The 17,824-nt window shown below is 48.1% G+C and overlaps 2 protein-coding genes across 4 annotated transcripts in view; one reads left to right on the forward strand and one right to left on the reverse strand.

The window, feature by feature from the left end:
• Positions 1-15,181, forward strand: EEF2KMT (eukaryotic elongation factor 2 lysine methyltransferase). 3 transcript variants are annotated; one of them, XM_090277055.1, is made up of 8 exons: positions 1-469; positions 2,472-2,531; positions 4,336-4,416; positions 5,627-5,728; positions 11,514-11,647; positions 11,729-12,024; positions 12,771-12,920; positions 14,927-15,181. In XM_090277055.1, exons 1-8 carry the CDS (start codon positions 344-346, stop codon positions 15,025-15,027), a joined length of 1,050 nt encoding a protein of 349 aa, XP_090133181.1. In that variant the 5' UTR covers positions 1-343; the 3' UTR covers positions 15,028-15,181. The 3 variants fall into 3 exon arrangements, with proteins under 3 accessions (XP_090133181.1, XP_090133183.1, XP_090133182.1); XM_090277057.1 differs by having other exon boundaries at positions 3-418; XM_090277056.1 differs by having other exon boundaries at positions 4-439.
• ALG1 (ALG1 chitobiosyldiphosphodolichol beta-mannosyltransferase) overlaps positions 13,965-17,824 on the reverse strand; it is a 14,173-nt gene continuing 10,313 nt past the window's right edge. Inside the window, exon 13 of the mRNA XM_090277053.1 lies at positions 13,965-16,856. Within this exon, the coding sequence (XP_090133179.1) occupies positions 16,725-16,856 (132 nt within the window). The 3' untranslated portion in view covers positions 13,965-16,724. The remainder of the gene's footprint in view (positions 16,857-17,824) is intronic.

The following is a 17,824-nucleotide window of genomic DNA, read 5'->3' on the forward strand; positions in this document are numbered from 1 at the left end:
GCACTAATGTGGCGCCAAAGCCTGGCTCCATCCCGCCTCCCAGGTGGCAAACTTGGCTCAGAGCCCTCCTCCAGGACCCGCCTCGAACCCTCCCCAAGTCCCATCTCCCACAACCCTGCATGCAACACCTAGACCGTTTCCGCAACACCACACCCTGGGACTACAGCACCGCCGGGCCCCGCCTCGATACCCCAAGCCTCGCCTCCCGGGGCCCGAGCAGCGCCTGGTCCCGCCCCAAGCCCCGCCTCCGGCCCCACGAGCTGCTTCGGGCTCGGCTCGCCTCCTCTGGGCACCGCCCCGCTTCCGCCCAGTCTCCCGAGCAGTGCCGCGGCTCCGCCCCGCCATGGCGCCGGAGGAGAGCTCGGGAACCTCACGCCTGCTGCAGCGTTTCGAGCGCCGCTTCCTGGCGGCGCGCGCGGTGCGCTCCTTCCCCTGGCAGGTGGGCGGCTGGGCGCGCGGAAGGCAATCGGTGGGTGGTGAAGGACTGGTGAGGGAGGTGCTCTGGGCTCCCACTCCCTGCCCTCCCCGCCACGTGACGGCTTCAGCTTCCTCGGGTGTCCGGGCCGTACCTCCGGTCCTAATCCCCGAGCTCCGCCGAGGGCCGCGCAGGCTGGCAGAGGAGAGCAGGAGGTGCACCTGCGCGCCCTTGGGAAGCCCTCCCTGCACCGGGCTATCATCTCCTTACTCCCCTGTCCTTATCCCGCCCTGGGCTGCTTTTGCTGACTTGGGTCCCACCAGTTGAAGGAGTGCAGGGTTTCCGCCCAACTCCCTTTCACTCGGGTTTTTAGGGTCATGACCAGTTCCCAGTAATTTTCGTGACCTTTTTTTTAAGCCAGTTATCATCCTGGCCATTGAGTAACAGCTTTTGTTGCCCATTTAAACAGTAAACGGCCTCAGGACAGCTGGAGATATGTTTCAATGAGCACAGTGACCCGGTCATAGACAACACCCCCTCCCCCACCATCCCCGAGTGTTCTATCTGTATCATCAGCATTTGACAAAATCTAAGCTTGAGGCGCTTAAGCCTCTGATGGAACAGTCAGGGAAGTACAAAGCTGGCCAGAAAACGGATGAAACAGGTCTCATCCCCGCCCCCGACCCCCACCCTGGGGACCTGCCCTCGTTGCACAGGCCAGTGGCATGGCAGCAGCTTCCTTTGCCAAGGGGGAACTTCTAATGACACTGCCTCCTTTATAGTACATGTGTGCTGAGCTCACTGGGTTGACTCCAGGTCTTAGACTGGCCCACAACACCCAAGTGCTGGGCACTATTACTATCATTGTATTTGACCAAAACTGTTGTTTGACTAGGGAGAGTGCAGTAGTGAAGAGCTCAGACCTCAGAGATAGCCTGCCTGCTTGGAATCCTGACCGAATCCCATACAAGCTGTGTGACCTTGGGCAAGTGACTGCATGTCTCTGGGCCTTAGGTTCTTTTTTATTAGTGAAACAGGAGATAGAATAATGTTTACTTCATAGGGTTGTTGTCAGGAGTACATGAGAATGAAGTACCTGAGGCAGTGCCTGGCTCATGGTAAGTGGATGTAAGTGTTAGCTAGCATTTGTATTCCATCACCAAATGCTTACTGAATGCCTTCCATGAGCCAGGCACTAGGATCAGCAGCATAATGATGACGACCTACTCAGGTAGGAGAGCCAGAGAAAAAACATGTAAATGAATAAGCAAGAAAATGCCAGGGGATAACAGTGGCTATAAAGTCAATAAAACAAGGAAACATATCATCAAAGTAGGGGAATCAGGGAAGGCCTCCCAGAGGGGACATTTGAGCCAGAACCTGAACTATAAAGCAGCAGGCTGTGGGAGGTCTTGGGGAGCAGGGAGTGCAAAGGTTCTGCCAGTAAAAGCAAGCTGCTGCGAGGAGGCCAGTGTGGCTGGAGTGGCATGAGCAGGGATGGAATAGGGGTGGTGGCAGATTAGGTGAGAGAGAGAGGCTAGAGCCTGGTCTTATAGGTCTTTTAGGGTGTCATAAATTGCTCTGTAGAAATGACGTGATTTGCCCAGTGTCACACACCAGCTGAGCAGTCAGCCTGATTCTGGAGCCTGAGCTCACTACCTGGCTAGAGTCCCCTGCAGGAAAGGACAGTATACATAGCTGGCCCTGGCAGCTGCACATTCTGTATGTCCACTGTTTGTCAAGTCCAAGGTAAGCCCATCAAGTGCTGGTGTCTTAACTGTAATTCCTGGCTGACCAGTTCAGCCATGGAGCTTGTCTCTGACACAGGCGAGGTTTAGCAGCCAGAGCTAAAGCAAACCGAGAGTCTGTCTCCTGACATTCTTTCTGCAACTCATCCAGGTGTAACCTGTGACTTGTCAAGGTCAGGCTTTCAATACCTATGGCTTCCACTTCCAATTGGCCGCTTGTCCCTAGGGAGGGATCACTTAGCACTTTGCCAATGTGTTCCTGTGAAAATGCCCTTGAGATTTCTCTCTTCCCCTCTGTCTCCAAATAGAGCCTTGAGGAGAAATTAAGGGACTCAGGTTCTGAGCTGCTACTGGATATTTTGCAAAAGGTAAGAATCACGGGACACGTCACCAGCCTCCTCACTTGCCCATGAGGACAGGACAGGGGTGAAATGGGTGTGCTTGTATCCTTTAAAAGGGAAGACACTGTATTTGGGTGGTAGCACCTCAGAGAGCTCTGGCTCTTTTGTTTTCTTGGATGAAGATAACAGAATATTCAAAAATCTACTTGAGAGGACAGAATCCAGGGGATGTTTTTTAAATTGTCTATAGAGAAAACAGATGACAGCTGTGGGAACATATAGCATTTGCTGGTTGTTTAGAGACTTTCTTTTTTACATTTAAGGAAAAATTAAGGACATGGGTCTTACCCACTTGTGCCTCTTTTCTAGATATAGATGGGCCCCTGCTTTTTGGAGGTGAATTTTGGATTCTCAGGAACATGGGGGTGAGGGTATATATGGAACCACCACTCTGCCTGGCCTGGTCCCACCCTGCCCCTCGCCATTTATATACATTTTGCATATAAATTCAGGGGAGTCACAGACTCTCCCCCTACCACTAAGCCCACCCAAGGATGCCAGATTAAGAATTCCTATGTGGAGGGTGAGCCAGGAGTATCCATCTGACCACCACGCAAGAAAGATGGAGCTGTAGCTAGGGAGGACTTCCAGGGCAATCTAGTATTCAGGACTGTGAGCTCAGAGATGTCCAAGGTCATTGTTCATTATATTGTAGCCTACTCTGATTCTCACCCCAATACCAGCCAACTTGAAAGCCCCTTGAGCATTGTGTGGGTATTTTATTGCCCTTGGGTAAATCATGTCCCTCTAGCCAATAGGCACCCTGTGATCTGGCCCCTGCTCTCATTGTTCCTGTCATCCTGTCCTTCTTTCCAAAATGCCAACCTGTGGCCACCTTGGAGCCTGCATAAACTATTCCCTCTGCCTAGATCTAGCTCCCCTGCTCTCTGAATCTCTAGGCTTCCACTGAACTATCGCCCTGGAGCACACCCTTCCCCCCTCCTCCACATCCCAGGCAGAGCCCTCATCTTCCTCTGTTTTGGCCATCATAGCACTCCTCACAGTCTGGCTCCTGCTCATCTCCTTGGCCCAGCATGTGAGCTCCAAGACAGGTGCCAAGTCTGCCTTGTTCCCACCATTTGGGCTCTTGCCTCTTCCACAGAGCCAGACAATCCCCGACTTGTCCTTACTACAAAGTCTAATTCATGTTGGCTGCCCTGGGAAGGATTGTCTTAGTCCATTCCAGCTGCTATACAGAATACCATAGACTGGGTGGCTTATAAACAACTGGAATTTATTTCTAATAGTTTGGGAGACTGGGAAGTCCAAGATCAAGGTGCCAGCAGGTTCAGTGTCCAGTGAGGGTCTGCTACCTGGTTCATAGAAGGCCATCCTTTCATTGTGTCCTCATATGGTGGAAGGCACAAGGGAGCTCTATGTGGTCTCTCTTATTAGAGCACTAAACACATTCATGGGGGCTCCCCCTCCATGACCTAATCACCTCCCAAAGGCCCCACCTCATAATACCATCACATTGGGTGTTAGATTTAACGTATGAATTTGGGGAGACACAGATATCCAGTCATTAGCAGGGTGTTAGCATTAGAAACACTGCCACAGTCTGTGCTGCTGTAGTAGAGAATGTTTTTAGGAAAGGACTTACTCTTAAGACTTTCAGATGCATGAGGATCACCTGGTACCAGAACCTTTGTGTCTGTGTGTGTCTTTGCAGAGGGACTGAGTAACTGGGGTTTACCCTGTATTCAGTTAAAGCTCATGGGAGACTTAAGGCCGAGTCTCTCCAGCAACTCACATGTGTCCTTTGTCACAGACCGTGAAACATCCTCTGTGCATGAAGCATCCACCTTCAATGAAGTATGCCCGGTGCTTTCTCTCAGAGCTCATCAGAAAGGTGAGTGGTGGGCACCGTCTGTCCGGTAGCCACACAGCATCTGGGACTTGGCTGGCTCTCCAGAAGTGGGCCCTCTGCCCAGCTTTTCCTGTTGGAGCTCAAATCCATCCCATGCCCTTTGTCTGCTCTGCAAACCCCCATACAGCAGGTGCTCCCTGGGCAAGTCTCCCAGCTTAGTTCCACCAGTGAAAGGCCATGGAGGGCTGGAGGAAAAGAAAAGCCAGGGTATTTCTCCCTCTGCCTCAAGGTGTGTCTGACAGCAGCTGCATCTCCTCTGTGGTCCCTGTGCAAGTTCTTATTCCTACGGGGCAGCCCTGAGCACTGTAATCTGGCCTTTCTCCCTCTGCCACCTGAGAGGTTTTGACAGTTTCCTGCTATTGCCAATCTCTGTATTGCTATATTGTCCCCTTTGGAGGTTTTAAGTCTTACAATGCCTTTATAACTAGTCCCCCTTATCACTGCCTCTCTCCAGTGAATCTACCTGGAACAGCTCTTTTCCTGACTGATACTAAATGGATTTTAAGGATGCGCTCAAATTTGCTGAGTTTCACTTTAGATTGGACTTCAGAAAGGTAGTTCCTCATTGGTCAGTAGCAGACCCAACGTGTTCGGCCTCTGAATAGAAAGGGTTAGCACATGGAATGATCCGGGCTTTTCCATTCCCTGCATCTCCAGTTCTCACCAGCATGGTGCATCTAGGAGCCACCAGCAGGTCTCCCCATACTACCAGGAGAAGTGTGGCCACCTGATGCTGCCCCGCCCCATCCCCATGGGGCACAGGACAGAGGGTTGCCCGCCGATAAAGCCCCACCCTGAAATGTGGCGTGCCCATCCTGTGGCTTTTGCCTGGGCCCACTTTAAAGCACCGTTTGTTTTCTCCATCCAGGACATCATGATCAAAGGGCAGAACTCTGTCCCTGTCACACAGCAGCTCTCATGCAATTCCATTTCTGCTGGCCTAGACTACACCTTACTTTCACTCACCCTCTACACCTCTTTGAGATATCCCAGGTTGCCCCACCGAGTGAATTTTTAATATGCCAGGTGGCCTATATTATGTCAATCCATTCCAAACTTCCCCTTCAAGTTTGGTGAAAATCCTCCAGCCATTTTTAGAAATCAGAGTAAAAGCAAACAGATAAGACCTTTGTTTGATTCATGAGGGTCATTTTAATGCTCTTGCTGAAGCTCTCGCTCTACCCACCCCCAGCACGAAGCTGCCCACGAGGAGCCTTTGGACAAGCTGTATGAGGCGTTGGCAGAGGTCCTGACAGCCGAGGAGCCCACTCAGTGCCACCGGACCTATCTGCTGGTAGGAGCCATGTGTCTTTCTCCCCACACAGGCCAGGCACTCACCTCTGCACACAGAGTTAACACTCAGGCTCCAGTCAGCCTCCCATGGGTTCATGTCCTGACTCATCAGTTCTGTGGTCTTAGATGGAGTTAGTTAGCCTTCCTGAGCCTTAATTTCTTCATCCGTAAATCAAGCACTCTGACAAATAATAGTACCTATCTTATTGGAGTGGCTGGGAGTTAAATTAGGTAATGCACAGTATTGGCACAGCAGGGATCTGGTGCTCAGTCTGCAATAAATACTTGATGAGTGGATGTTGTAGGACAACAGTCACTTCCCACTCTCCTCCACTACCACCCTCACCAGCCTAGCCCAATGCCACGGCCTTCTGACTGGTCTTCCAGCTTCTTGCCCCATGAACATTCATTCTGCACACAACAGCCAGAGGGATCTTGGATGTTTTTGTTTGTTTGGTTTTAACCTTTTACTATAAAATAAAGCATAGATACAGAAAACCACACAAAAGAAATTTACAGCTTATTGAATCATTGCAAGGCAGCCACCATGGTGACTGTCACTCAAGGGACAGAACTTTGGCAGCCAGCCCACAAGGCCCACGTCTGACTTATCCCCATCCCAGCCCTCAGTCCCTGCAAAAGTAACTACCATCTCCCTTCCAGACTAATCACTCTGAGGTTTTCTCACTGCCCTGTCCACCTCTGGACACACACGTTTTGTCTTGGCTATTAACTAGGTGTGGCTTGAAGTCTCCCTTCATCCACAAGTTCCCTACCTCTATCCCAGCTCTTTCTTTTCCTGGCAGTGCCTTCTTTGAACAGCCCTGGTGGTTTTGTCTAGACAGCTTTTCACAGGCTGGCTTTTGGTTGCTCACACATGGTGCTATTCAACTTGTTCCTCCCTCCTCTGTTTCGGAAAATCGGTGTCTGCATTCAAAGGCCCACTTAGATTCATGTCTGTTTGATTGCTTTGCCAAGAACACAATACGAGGTTCCAGGAGGCACATCATATCTGTTTTCCATCCTCTTAGTGATAGTGGTTATGGATGTCTAAATCTTAGACTCATTTATTTACTGGAAGATGTAAAGGGGTGATTTCCTGATTCATTCATTTTGTTTTCATTCATTAGCTGGAGAAATTTTGTAAGGAGGTGCCTCCCTTCATCCACTATTTGTTTACTCATGGGTACAACTTGTAGAGAAAAGGCAGTATATAGGCTTCATCTTTCCTTTTCAAGACAGATTTGTTTCCTCTCCTCCCCAGAAGGGTTCAATCCATGGTGGGCAGGGCAGGGGAGAGCAAGGGGGAAAAACTGGGACAACTAATTGAACAACAATAAAATTTTTTTAAATGGAGAAATAAATAAATAAAATCATGTCCTTATTAAAGCTTAAAATGTCCTATTTTGAGCCATTTCAAGTAGGTTTCTGAACCCTTTTGACATTACCCTAATAGTTTTCTTTCTTTCTTTTTTTATGTATATTTTATTGATTAAGTTGTTACAGTAGTTTCGATTTTTTTCCCCTTTGCTCCCCTCCGCCCAGTACCCCCCCTTCCCTCCAGCAATCCCACCACCCTTAGTTCATGTCCATGGGTTGTGCATATAAGTTCTTTGGCTTCACCCTTTCCTATATTATTCTTAACTTCCCCCTGTCTATTTTATACCAACTGATTATGCTTCTTAATCTCTGCACCATTTCCCCATTTCTCCCCCTCCCCCCTCCCAGCTGATAACCCTCCAAATGATCCCCATACCTATGATTCTGTTCCTGTTCTGGCTTGCTTAGTTGCATTTTGTTTTTATTTTTTAGATTCAGTTGTTGATAGCTGTGAGTTTGTTGTCACTCTAATAGTTTTCTTGCTTTATTTTTTTCAAGCTTTTCCAGACTCATCTTGTATATTTCCTGTCCCAGACCTGAAATCAGCTATGTCTTCAACAAGCCCTGGTTTCTTTTAGTGAGCAGTGATATTTAGAGACCACAATCTGGTCATTATGGTGCCCATTGCTACAGTATAGGTCTTTGCAGTGGACAGACTGGGATATGAGTAGTGATATATATCTCCATCCTTTTTCCATAGACTACCTCATGAGTCCATATTGATGTTTCTGATTCAAAATCAGAACTGCAGGGCTTCATTCAACCTTTTCACAGTGCACTTGTGTCTCCTTTCTCGTACACTGGAATTCTGGTTCTGATCTTAACTCCCTGTTTGCTTTATCCCATAATACTTATGCAGCCATCTCGGAACAAGAGTGCTAATTTTATCCACCAATTATGGTTACTGAAAATTGTGTAAAACTTTTATATGTACTATCCCCATTCTCCCTCATTTTGCTTGTTCATTTGTTGCCACACCATAACATTACATAGTATTACCACAACTTAGCAGTTTAAGGCAACATAAATTGTTGTGTTGTCTTTTAATTCTGTAGCTCACGAGTCTGGTGGGCTCTGCTGGTTTCTCTTCCTTAAGTCTCACAGGACTAAAATCCCGGTGTCAGTAAGCTGGGCCCTAGAGGAGAACCTGCTTCCAGGCTCAGGCAGGTCATTGGCACAATTTTGTTTACTGTGGCTGCAGGACTCAGGTTTCATTTCCTTCCTGGTTCTTGGCTGGGGGTTGTTCTCATCTTCCAAAGGCCGCCCCATGTTCCCTGGCCCATGGCCCCTTCATCTCCAAAACCAGCAGGAGTTGGTTGAGTTCCTTTTGCAATTTAAATCTCTCCTGCCTCTTTTTCCTCTGCATCTCTCAGTCTTCAGCCAGGAAAAAAATGCTGTACTTTTAAGGGCTCAGATGATGAAATTGATCTCACCTAGATAATCCAGGATAATTTCTCCATCTCAAGTTGTTAACCTTAAGCACATCTTCAGAATCCCTTTGCCATGTAACATAACACAGTCACAGGGTCAGGGGTTAGGGCTTAGGTAATATTGACCTAGCACACATTCCATAATTTCTTTCTTTTTAATCTGTATAGCTTTAGAGCTCCCCCTCAATCTCCATGCTGACGTCTCTCTCTAGCCATTTTGGTTTTCTGAAGTTCGTTCTCTAGTAGATTCTTTAAGAAGGGCTTCTGGAATTGACCTTCCTAGAGTTCTTACACGTTAATAACAGTTTGAGCAATTTATACTTGAGTCTCTCTTGAGTCTCTTAAATATGTTTCTCCATTTTCTTTGGCATTGCTATAGAAAAGCCTAATGATAATCTAATTTTCTCTCCCTTCTATGCTACATGCCCTTTTCTCTTAGATGGCCAGAGGATTTTCTTTCTTTAAAGTTCAGTGATTTTACTAGAATATGTCTTGAGGTTGACTGTTCTGGGCCAGTGGTCTCAGGTGCAATGTGGGTACTCCTTCAATATTATTTCAAATCTTTTTGTTTTTCCAGGAATGCTTTCTTGAATTATAATTTTTAGCACTTGTTTAGGTTTTCATACCTAAAAATGGGTGGCTTAAACAAAAGAAATTTATCATCTCGTAGTTCTGGAAGCTATAACTCCAAAATCAAGGTGTCAACACAGTTTCAAGGCAAGGCTGTGTTCCAGGCCTTGCTCCTCGACTCGTAGACAGCTGTCTTCTCCTCTGTCTCTTCATATCATTGTCCCTCTATGATGTTTCAATGTCCTAGTTTCCTTTTTTTATAAGGACTTAGTGATAATGGATTAAGGCCCATTACTTTAACTTGATTCCCTCTGTAAAGACCTCACCTTCAAATAAGGTTTCATTCAGAAAAAGGTGCTATGGGTTAGGACTTCAGCATATAAATTTGGAAGGGGGGACACAGTTCATCCCATAATACTCTCTTTCTTAATTTCTTTTCTATTTTTAAAAATCACTTCATTTCACCTCCTATTTGTTTTGTTTTTCTTCTCGTGTTCCTTCAAGTAATCTTTATTTCTGAAATGACATTTTCTGTTATTGTCACACATATCTGAGTGTTTGTAGTTGCCATCAGGCCTCGTCCCAGGTCCCTCACACCCCCCATGACTCAGGTGGTCAAGTTCCCTTTGAAGTGTTCTTGCTGTTCTTGGCCAGCCCCTGCATTTCCAGTGAATGCCTTTTGGTTCTGGGTTCTCCAGTCCTTAGATCTGTCACATGCCCCATTCCATCCCTGTTCTATCTCCACATACCCACTGAGCGTGAGGATTGTATCTGTCTGGTTTTCTCTTACCTCTTGTTATTTTCAGATTCACAGAGACACCTTCTTATAAATCTTGTCCCTACCTCGCTGCTCTGTCTGTTCTTATGTGGAGATTCAAGAAGATTCAAACCTATGCTGTAGCCCTCTTCCCCAGATTCCCAAGTGAGCCCCTGATTTAAGAGGTAAATCCTATCATGTCACTCACCTGCTCAGAACCTACCAGTGGCTTCTCTTTGCACTATGACTCAATCCTAGTTCCTTATGTGGCTAATGAGGGCTCCCATGTCCAGCCCCAGCCTTTCTCTCGTGTCTAGTTCTTCCTGCTCTCCCTGTGCTCCAGTCCCCTGGTCTTCTTTCTCTTCCTTGAACTCACTAATTGCAATGTTGCCTCAGGGCCTTTTCATTTGCTCTGCCTAGAATGCTCTCCCCCTAGAACCTTACATGCCTCACTTCTTTTTTTTTAACCCAGGTCTCAGGTCATATGTCACCTCCTCCGTGATCAGTCTATCTAAAACAGACCTCCCCTTCCCCACCCCCAGTCTTCTATTATTGTAGGGTCCCTTCTTATTTTCTTCATGGCACTGGATAACTGTGAAATTATCTTATTTGTTTATTATAGTTCATATCCCCTACTGGCATATAAGTTCCATAAGAACAGAGAATAAGTTCATCTTATCACAGCTGAATCCCCAGCACCCATAGTAGATGCTCAGGAAAAATGTGATGAATGAATGGACAAGTGAACAAATGAATTTTCACAAACTCCAGAGACCTGAACCCTCTCCGTGGGTTTTGTGAGCTCAGAGACAGCTAGCAAACCAACCCTGGGTGAGTGCCTGTTGGGGGTGCCATCCTCAGCAGCCCCAGGTTGGAGAACATGTTTCAGGACTGGATGTTCCATGAAGCACATGGCAGCGAGCCAAGTGTGGGGTCCCCTGCCTGCTTTGGGAATGAGAATAACAGGAAACTCCAAAGGCCAAAGAATTCCCCAGCCCCAAATGTGTGGTTGAACTCAGAGAGCCACACACACTGAGATTTTTTACATATAGCTCACAATATCAGAGTTGTAATTTTTTTTTGTTAACAATTATCATTTCATAAAAAGCTGAAAAAATAGTACAGGGAGGTCCACATACCCTTTCCACAATTTCCCTCAAGGGAGACATCTGACACTCATGCAGCATCACAGCTGACACTGGCACCGTGAGTGTGTGATTCTGCATCATTTATCACATGAGGGCATCTGCATGGGCGCCACCACAGCCAAGGTACGGAACTGTTCTGTGGCTGCAGATACCTCCCTCAGGCCACCCCTTTACAGTAAAACCCATTCCCTGTCCCCATCTCTACCCCTGGCAACCACTGACCTGTGTCTCCACCTCAACAATTCTATAATTTTCAAAATGTTAGATAAATAGAATCACATAGTACATGACTTTCTGAGATTAGCTTTTTTCATTCAATATCACGCCCTTGCAGTCCATGCAGGTGGGGGCACACATCCACACGTCATTCTTCTTGTATTGCTGTGTAGTATTCCATGCCATGAACCAGGTGTTTAGCCAATGTTGTGATTTTTTTTGTCTTTAACACCAACTCCTTGTCTTCCGGCAGCTGGATTATTCTCTCTCCCTGTCTCCTTCCAGCCTTCTGGGGACTCGGTCACACTCTCTGAGAGCACAGCCATCATTTCCCATGGCACCACCGGCCTGGTCACATGGAATGCTGCACTCTACCTTGCAGAGTGGGCCCTAGAGAACCCAGCGGCTTTCACTCACAGGTACCTCGGGGCTCAGGGCAGGGCAGCAGGGCGGGTTTGCCCTGACACAATTGCAGACCGGTGTTCCCATCTCCCACTCAGGACTGTGTTAGAGCTCGGCAGTGGAGCCGGCCTCACAGGCCTGGCCATTTGCAAAGTGTGCCATCCTAGAGCATATATCTTCAGTGACTGTCACAGCCATGTCCTCGAGCAGCTCCAAGGGAACATCCTTCTCAATGGCTTCTTGTTGGAGCCAGATGCCACCACCCCTACACAGCACCCAGGACACAACACCCACAACTCAGAGAGCCCCACAGTGACAGTGGCACAGCTGGACTGGGATGTTGTGACAGCCCCGCAGCTTGCTGCCTTCCAGCCAGACATCATACTCGCAGCAGGTACTGCTCATCCCTAGCCACTGAAGCCAGTGGCTTCCCTGTGGCTCCACCCAGCTCTCAGTTCAGGGAAAGGGACCATGGACTCTGCAGGGGAAGAGGGGGTAATGATGAGACTTCTGAAAGTGTCACTGTGAACCTCCAGGGTGACTTCAGAGCATGGAGTATGCCTCATGGGTGCCCTAAAGGCACAGCCCTCCTGTTTGAGAAAATGGCCACACGCAATCCCATTGGAAGTGGTTCCACCAGATAAATGAACCAGGCTCTTCCCCACAGAAAAGGCCCCTGGGTGCCGTGCCAGTCTGACCTATTAGCCGGGCCACAGCCGAGTAGACAGACTTTTCTGTCCCTTTCCAGCAGCCTGAGGGAGGCTGCTCAGTTGCTGTCTAGAACCTAAATCAAATAGCTAGAGCAGCCCCATCTTCGGGGGAGGGGGGGGGTTCAGGGGGGGCGTTGGCCATGGCAGCCTTGTCCTTTCAGGTCCACACAGAGCAGCACAGTTTTCCCAGTACTGTGCCTGATTCCTCTGTGAGTCTTGGATATTTTTCCGTTGTTGCATTGCCTTTTGGCAGCTTTTGTTCTCTCCTAAGGAGTTTCTTTTTCTTCACATAGTTTTCTTTCCATCTATTAGAACTGCTGCTTTCCCAGCCCTTAACCTCCTGCCAAAGTTGGCACAACCCAGCATCCTTAGTTCTGGGGCCCTGAATCCTAGAGGCAGACCCTGTCAGTAACCTGGGGTTTCGTTGCAGATGTGCTGTATTGCCCCGAAATTATCCTGTCCCTGGTCAGGGTCCTGCAGAGGCTCTCTGCTTGCCAGAAGGACCAGCGGGCTCTTGTTGCCTACGTTGCCTACACCATCCGCAACCCAGAGACATGCCGGCTGTTCACCACTGAATTGGGTGAGCCCCGGGACCCCAGGACAAGCTGCTGTCTCGGAGAGGCCATCCAGGCCTGCCTCCAGTGAGGCAGAAATCAGGGAACTAAAAGAATGGGACCCTAAAGACAAACCAGGAAGCCCTGATGACTCCCACCCTGAAGGTCAGCAGAGGAGGCAGGGCTGGAGAGTGGGCTCTCGGGGGATGGAGGCAACTCACACCATGATCCTGGAGGGCTGAGACCAGTGGCCTTACCGTGTTTAGAGCAGGTTTTCAGAGCCTTTTGGCCTGTTTCATTGTCTGTAAAGAGGGAGAAATGGCGGATGCCCGATAGGTGTCAGGGTAGACGAGGTTCAGGCCACACGGCAATCAGACACAGGCTCTGCAGGTGGATCCCACTGCCCCCCTGGTAGAGCTGGGCTCTCCCTGCCTCCGGGTCATCTGTACAGCGTAAACATCCACCTGAGAGGTGAAACAGAACCTGGCTTATGGGGGAACACTCAGGAAAATGGTAGCTGCTGTTCCTGGATTAAGCACCCAGTAAATGGAAGAACAAGGGGTGACTTTAGAGGAGGGGGAAGAGTCTGCATTTACAGCCCTAAACAGGCACTGCTTCAGGCCAGACACTTGTCTCCTCAAACCTGACATGTGCCAGCCCCTCCAGCAGCTGGGTGGGGTGTGCTGTCATCCTCCATGTCACCCATGGAAACTCTGGGGTATAGGGAGGCTACATAACCACGCTAGCTCCAAGGGCTGGAGCCAGGGAGCCAGCTCCTGCTCTCCACCCCTATCCCCCCCAGCCCCCACGACCACTGCTGTTCAATTCAACCGCACGCCAGGCCCAACCCAGCCTTCCCACTCAAAACCTGGCAACAGTGTAGGGCCCATTTGCACCAACACCACCACCCCAGCAAAGCCCCACCTGCAGCGTCTGCTACAAACAGACACACAGACCACCCACACACCTACCCACATGTGCCCATATCCCACTGGCAGAGTGCTGTGCAGACTCCAAAAAGAATGAAGTCTTTCTTCAAATACTTACGGATAAAAACATCGACAATATAATTTATTTTAAAGTATATTTTATTTTTAAATTCCAGTTGATGTACATCATTATTTTCAGATGTACAGTAAACGCCATGGTTAGACATTTGTATAACTTACAAAGTGATCACCCCAAATAAATTTAGTATCCATCTAACACCGTAAGTTATTACAGTATTGACTACATTCCCTATGCTGTATTTTACATCCCCATGACTGTTCTGTACTTGCCACATTGTACTTTTCAATCCCTCCACCTTTTTCACCCAGATCCCCAAAACCCCTCCCACCTGGCAACCATCAAAATCTATAATAGATTTTAAGCGAAGAAAGCAAGGTGCCAAAAGCATATATAGTATAAGCCAATTTTTATTTTAAAAAATAATCACCTTTCTATTAATATTTGTATGGGGGAAAATCTGGAAGAATATACACTAGTTAATAGTTGTTGTACTTGGATGGCAGGTTATACATGCTTCTACACTTGCATGTCTATCTCCTTTTTAAATACTTATTTTTCATTCATAAAAAAACTGATGACAAAATGAACCTTGCCAACAGCTCTTCAGACACCTGTGCTTATGAAGAGGCTGGGAGCCCCTTCAGATGCATGTCCAGATTTTGTGAGGAGGCACCAGGCTGAGCAGTCAAGCTGAGCACATTCAAATCTTGGCTCCATTGAGCTGCACCTGGTGACAGGGTTGAGGACAGATGCAGAGGGCTACAGGGAACAAGAAAGGCCATGACCTCCCAGAGATGAGTATGGCCCAATGGGCAGAGGTAGCCAACCTGTCTGCCATGCAATGTTTTAAGACGATTTCCTGATCCTACCCCTGGAGGCTGATTCTAGGGGTCTGGATGGGGCTTGAAAATCTGGTGTGTAACCCCACCCACACCCAGGCCTGTCCTGCAGCCCTGCACTCATAGGGTGGCATCCTGTCCCCAAATCCCGTCATCATGAGACACATATGCTCTGTTTCCAGGCCAAGCTGGGATCCCATGGGAAGCAGTGCCTCGTCACAACCAAAAACTGTTTCCCTATGAAGAGCACTCGGAGATGGCAATTCTGAAACTAATGCTGTAGGTTCACAAACGTTTTTTAAAATTACCCTCAAAATTAAATCACCTGGGAAAACATTCACCTGGATAAACCTTTCATTGGACTTAAATGTTTGAGGAATGTTAAATTCTGAGTCAGGAACCACAAACTATGTTCCAATAAAATATAAACTATTCAAGCATGGGGCTGCCCCTTTCTGTCAGCAGTTCTTATTCATAAGCAAATCACCATGAATCAGAAATGAAAATTTTGGCTGAGATAAGAATTCCATTTGTGCAAGCAAACACATATATCATGTACATTCCCCCCATTCTGGACACGTCCCTCATAAAGACAAGTCTGTCGTAGGCATGGCACCTCTCTGCCTACAGTGTGGCAGGCTGTGGTGCCTTCTTCAAAGCAGGAATCAAAATATTCGGGACACAACAGAGCAGATGCTGAGAAGGGCAGACACCAGGAGATAGAAACGGATGAAGTGATGCTGAATAAGCCACAGGCAAGTAACAGAAAAGTAATTAACTGGGGGGAAGAAAAGAAAGAGGAGGAAAAGAGAAATGACGCGGGGCCTCCAAAGAAGAAACCAGGCTGAACCAGTTTCCTGGGCCACAAGTTCCTGGTCATTAACCTTCATTCCAGTCCCAACAGACACTTCCTCAGCTTGTCTGGTAAACCTCCCTCTGGCTGTTTGGATGTGCCAGACCACCACATCCCCTCGACTACGAAGGTCATGTTCGCTTCACATGTGTGCCGTTGGGAGCTCCTTCACGAAGTTTGAGGTATGAAGCAGATACCTCCTCTTCCGGCTTTTAAGATGTGGGTCTCACACTACAGTGCTCTGTAAAGAAACCCTTACAACAAATCCTCTCCCCTTAACCATCCCAAACACCCAAACCCTTCTACCCTTGATAATGCGTGAAGAGCAGATGAAATGGTTTTTCATAGGTTTCCCTTAATTTACAATGGGAACAAGCACTTCACTTGGTAGACAACCTTCTCCATCTTATTGAAAATTCCATTTGTGGCCCTTTGGTTTGAGATTTCTCCATTTCTGACCTGTGTTAATGTTGACTGTGATAGCCCAATGCACACAACAATCTGCTAACAGGCCCACAGACTGGCTGTCTGGAGGTGTTTTAAATCATTCTCAAAAAAAAATAAACAAATAAATAAACTGACTACAGGAAGTGATGGGACTTTCAACAGATTCCATGTGGAATGGACCTCACAAAACTGGAGGCCGAGAGAGCAGCCAGCCTGAGAAAAAGGCGTCCCCCACAGAGGTGTGACTGAGTGTTCCCAATGGTGGGAAGCCATCTATACCTGAACCAAGTACATGAAAACTTGCTGCCCTCACCAATCTGTCCTGGATTGAGACTGTGTTTTGCAACTTAGAAATGACCATAGGATTTTTTTTTTTTTTAATTGACCAAAAATGTCATGAAACGGCCAGAATTTGCCTCTTGAATGAAGTTTAAAGGAAAGTGGGGGGGGGGGGAATAACTTCATTCCACAGGCAGCACCTGTTGCTGACCTTTCAACTACTGTCCACTGGGAGGCACTGCTCTAAACAGTTTGCCCAGGGACTGGGCAGCAGCTGAAAGGATGGAGGAGGGAAGTGGACCAGGTTTCTGGTGGGAAGGATAGGAGAGCAGGGAGGGGTCTGCATCAGCAGTAGGGTCTCCCTTTTTATGACATCCAGCACCAGGACATGCTCAGAGGCATCACATGTCCATAAGCAAAGGAAGAACTGTCTGTTTCCAGTTCTCATCCCAACAAAGCTGCTTAGACTCCCGGAGGTTCTTCCGGAACTGGTTCAGTTTGCCAACAGGATCAGGAAATTTTGAGAAAAGCATCTAGAAGAAAAAGACCAAAAGTTCCCTCATCACTGCTTCCCTGCCCCCATCATTTCCTTCCCAGCAGCCTGGGCCCCCTGCCACACCCCAAACACCAGCGGCCAGGCTAGTGATTCGAAACCTTCCCTCTGTGGCCACACTACCACCAGCAGTGTCCTGGCACCTCCAGTGGCCCTATGCTTGCCAGCCCAGCTTCCACCCTCAGCCTGCTGAACTGGTCTCAAACATCTCTGACCCCCACATCCCCAACCCAGCAAGCCTGCTCCCTCACCAGGCATTCTAGAGCCCTCACACCCCAGCCATGCTCCACCTCCTGCTCAAAAGCTGGGCCAAGCTAGTGTTACCCATCCACACACTGGGATCTGCATTAGCCCCCTGCCTCTGCTATGCTGCTCCTTCCACCAAGAGCATCCACCCCTCAACCTCTGCCCAGCACCATCCAGACCATGGGTTGGGAACAAGGCAATGTCTGTGTTCTTCCCAGTTTTGCTAAACTGTCAGGTGTCTGCAAACTACAGCATGTGGGCCAAATTCGGCCTCTCACCTGTCTTCGTAACATTGAAACACAGTCACACCACAGATTTTTCTAGCTCAGCTTTTTTAGAAAGTTTTCAACCCATGGTCTCAACTGTCAAAAATATTGATATATTACTTGTGGTAATAAGAAATAAGTATCCTTTGCCCTTGCTGGTGTGGCTCAGTGGGTTGAGTGTCAGCCTGCAAACCAAAAGGTCACCAGTTCAATTCCCAGTCAAGGCACATGTCTGGGTTGTAGGCCAGATCCCAGGTTGTGGGCATGTGAGCATGCGACAGGCAATTGATTGATGTATCTCTGGCACACTGATGATTCTCTCCCTCCCTGCCCCCTCTCTAAAAGTAAATATTTTTTAAAAAGAAATAAGTATCCTTTGAAGACTCCCACCCATCTTGCAAGGCTGACTTAGGAAGCTGCCTTCACTCCTCACTCT

This window comes from Furipterus horrens, unplaced genomic scaffold (assembly GCF_987537825.1).
Source record: "Furipterus horrens unplaced genomic scaffold, mFurHor1.1.pri manual_scaffold_5, whole genome shotgun sequence".
Taxonomy (NCBI): domain Eukaryota; kingdom Metazoa; phylum Chordata; class Mammalia; order Chiroptera; family Furipteridae; genus Furipterus; species Furipterus horrens.

What these genes read in the sequence shown, in the direction of transcription:
- EEF2KMT (XM_090277055.1), top strand. Translation starts at nt 344, where the DNA reads ATGGCGCCGGAGGAGAGCTCGGGAACCTCACGCCTGCTGCAGCGTTTC. An exon ending in TACTGGATATTTTGCAAAAG is followed by an intron (nt 2,532 to 4,335) that starts GTAAGAATCACG and finishes CCTTTGTCACAG; the next exon opens with ACCGTGAAACATCCTCTGTG. An exon ending in CCAGCGGCTTTCACTCACAG is followed by an intron (nt 11,648 to 11,728) that starts GTACCTCGGGGC and finishes TCTCCCACTCAG; the next exon opens with GACTGTGTTAGAGCTCGGCA.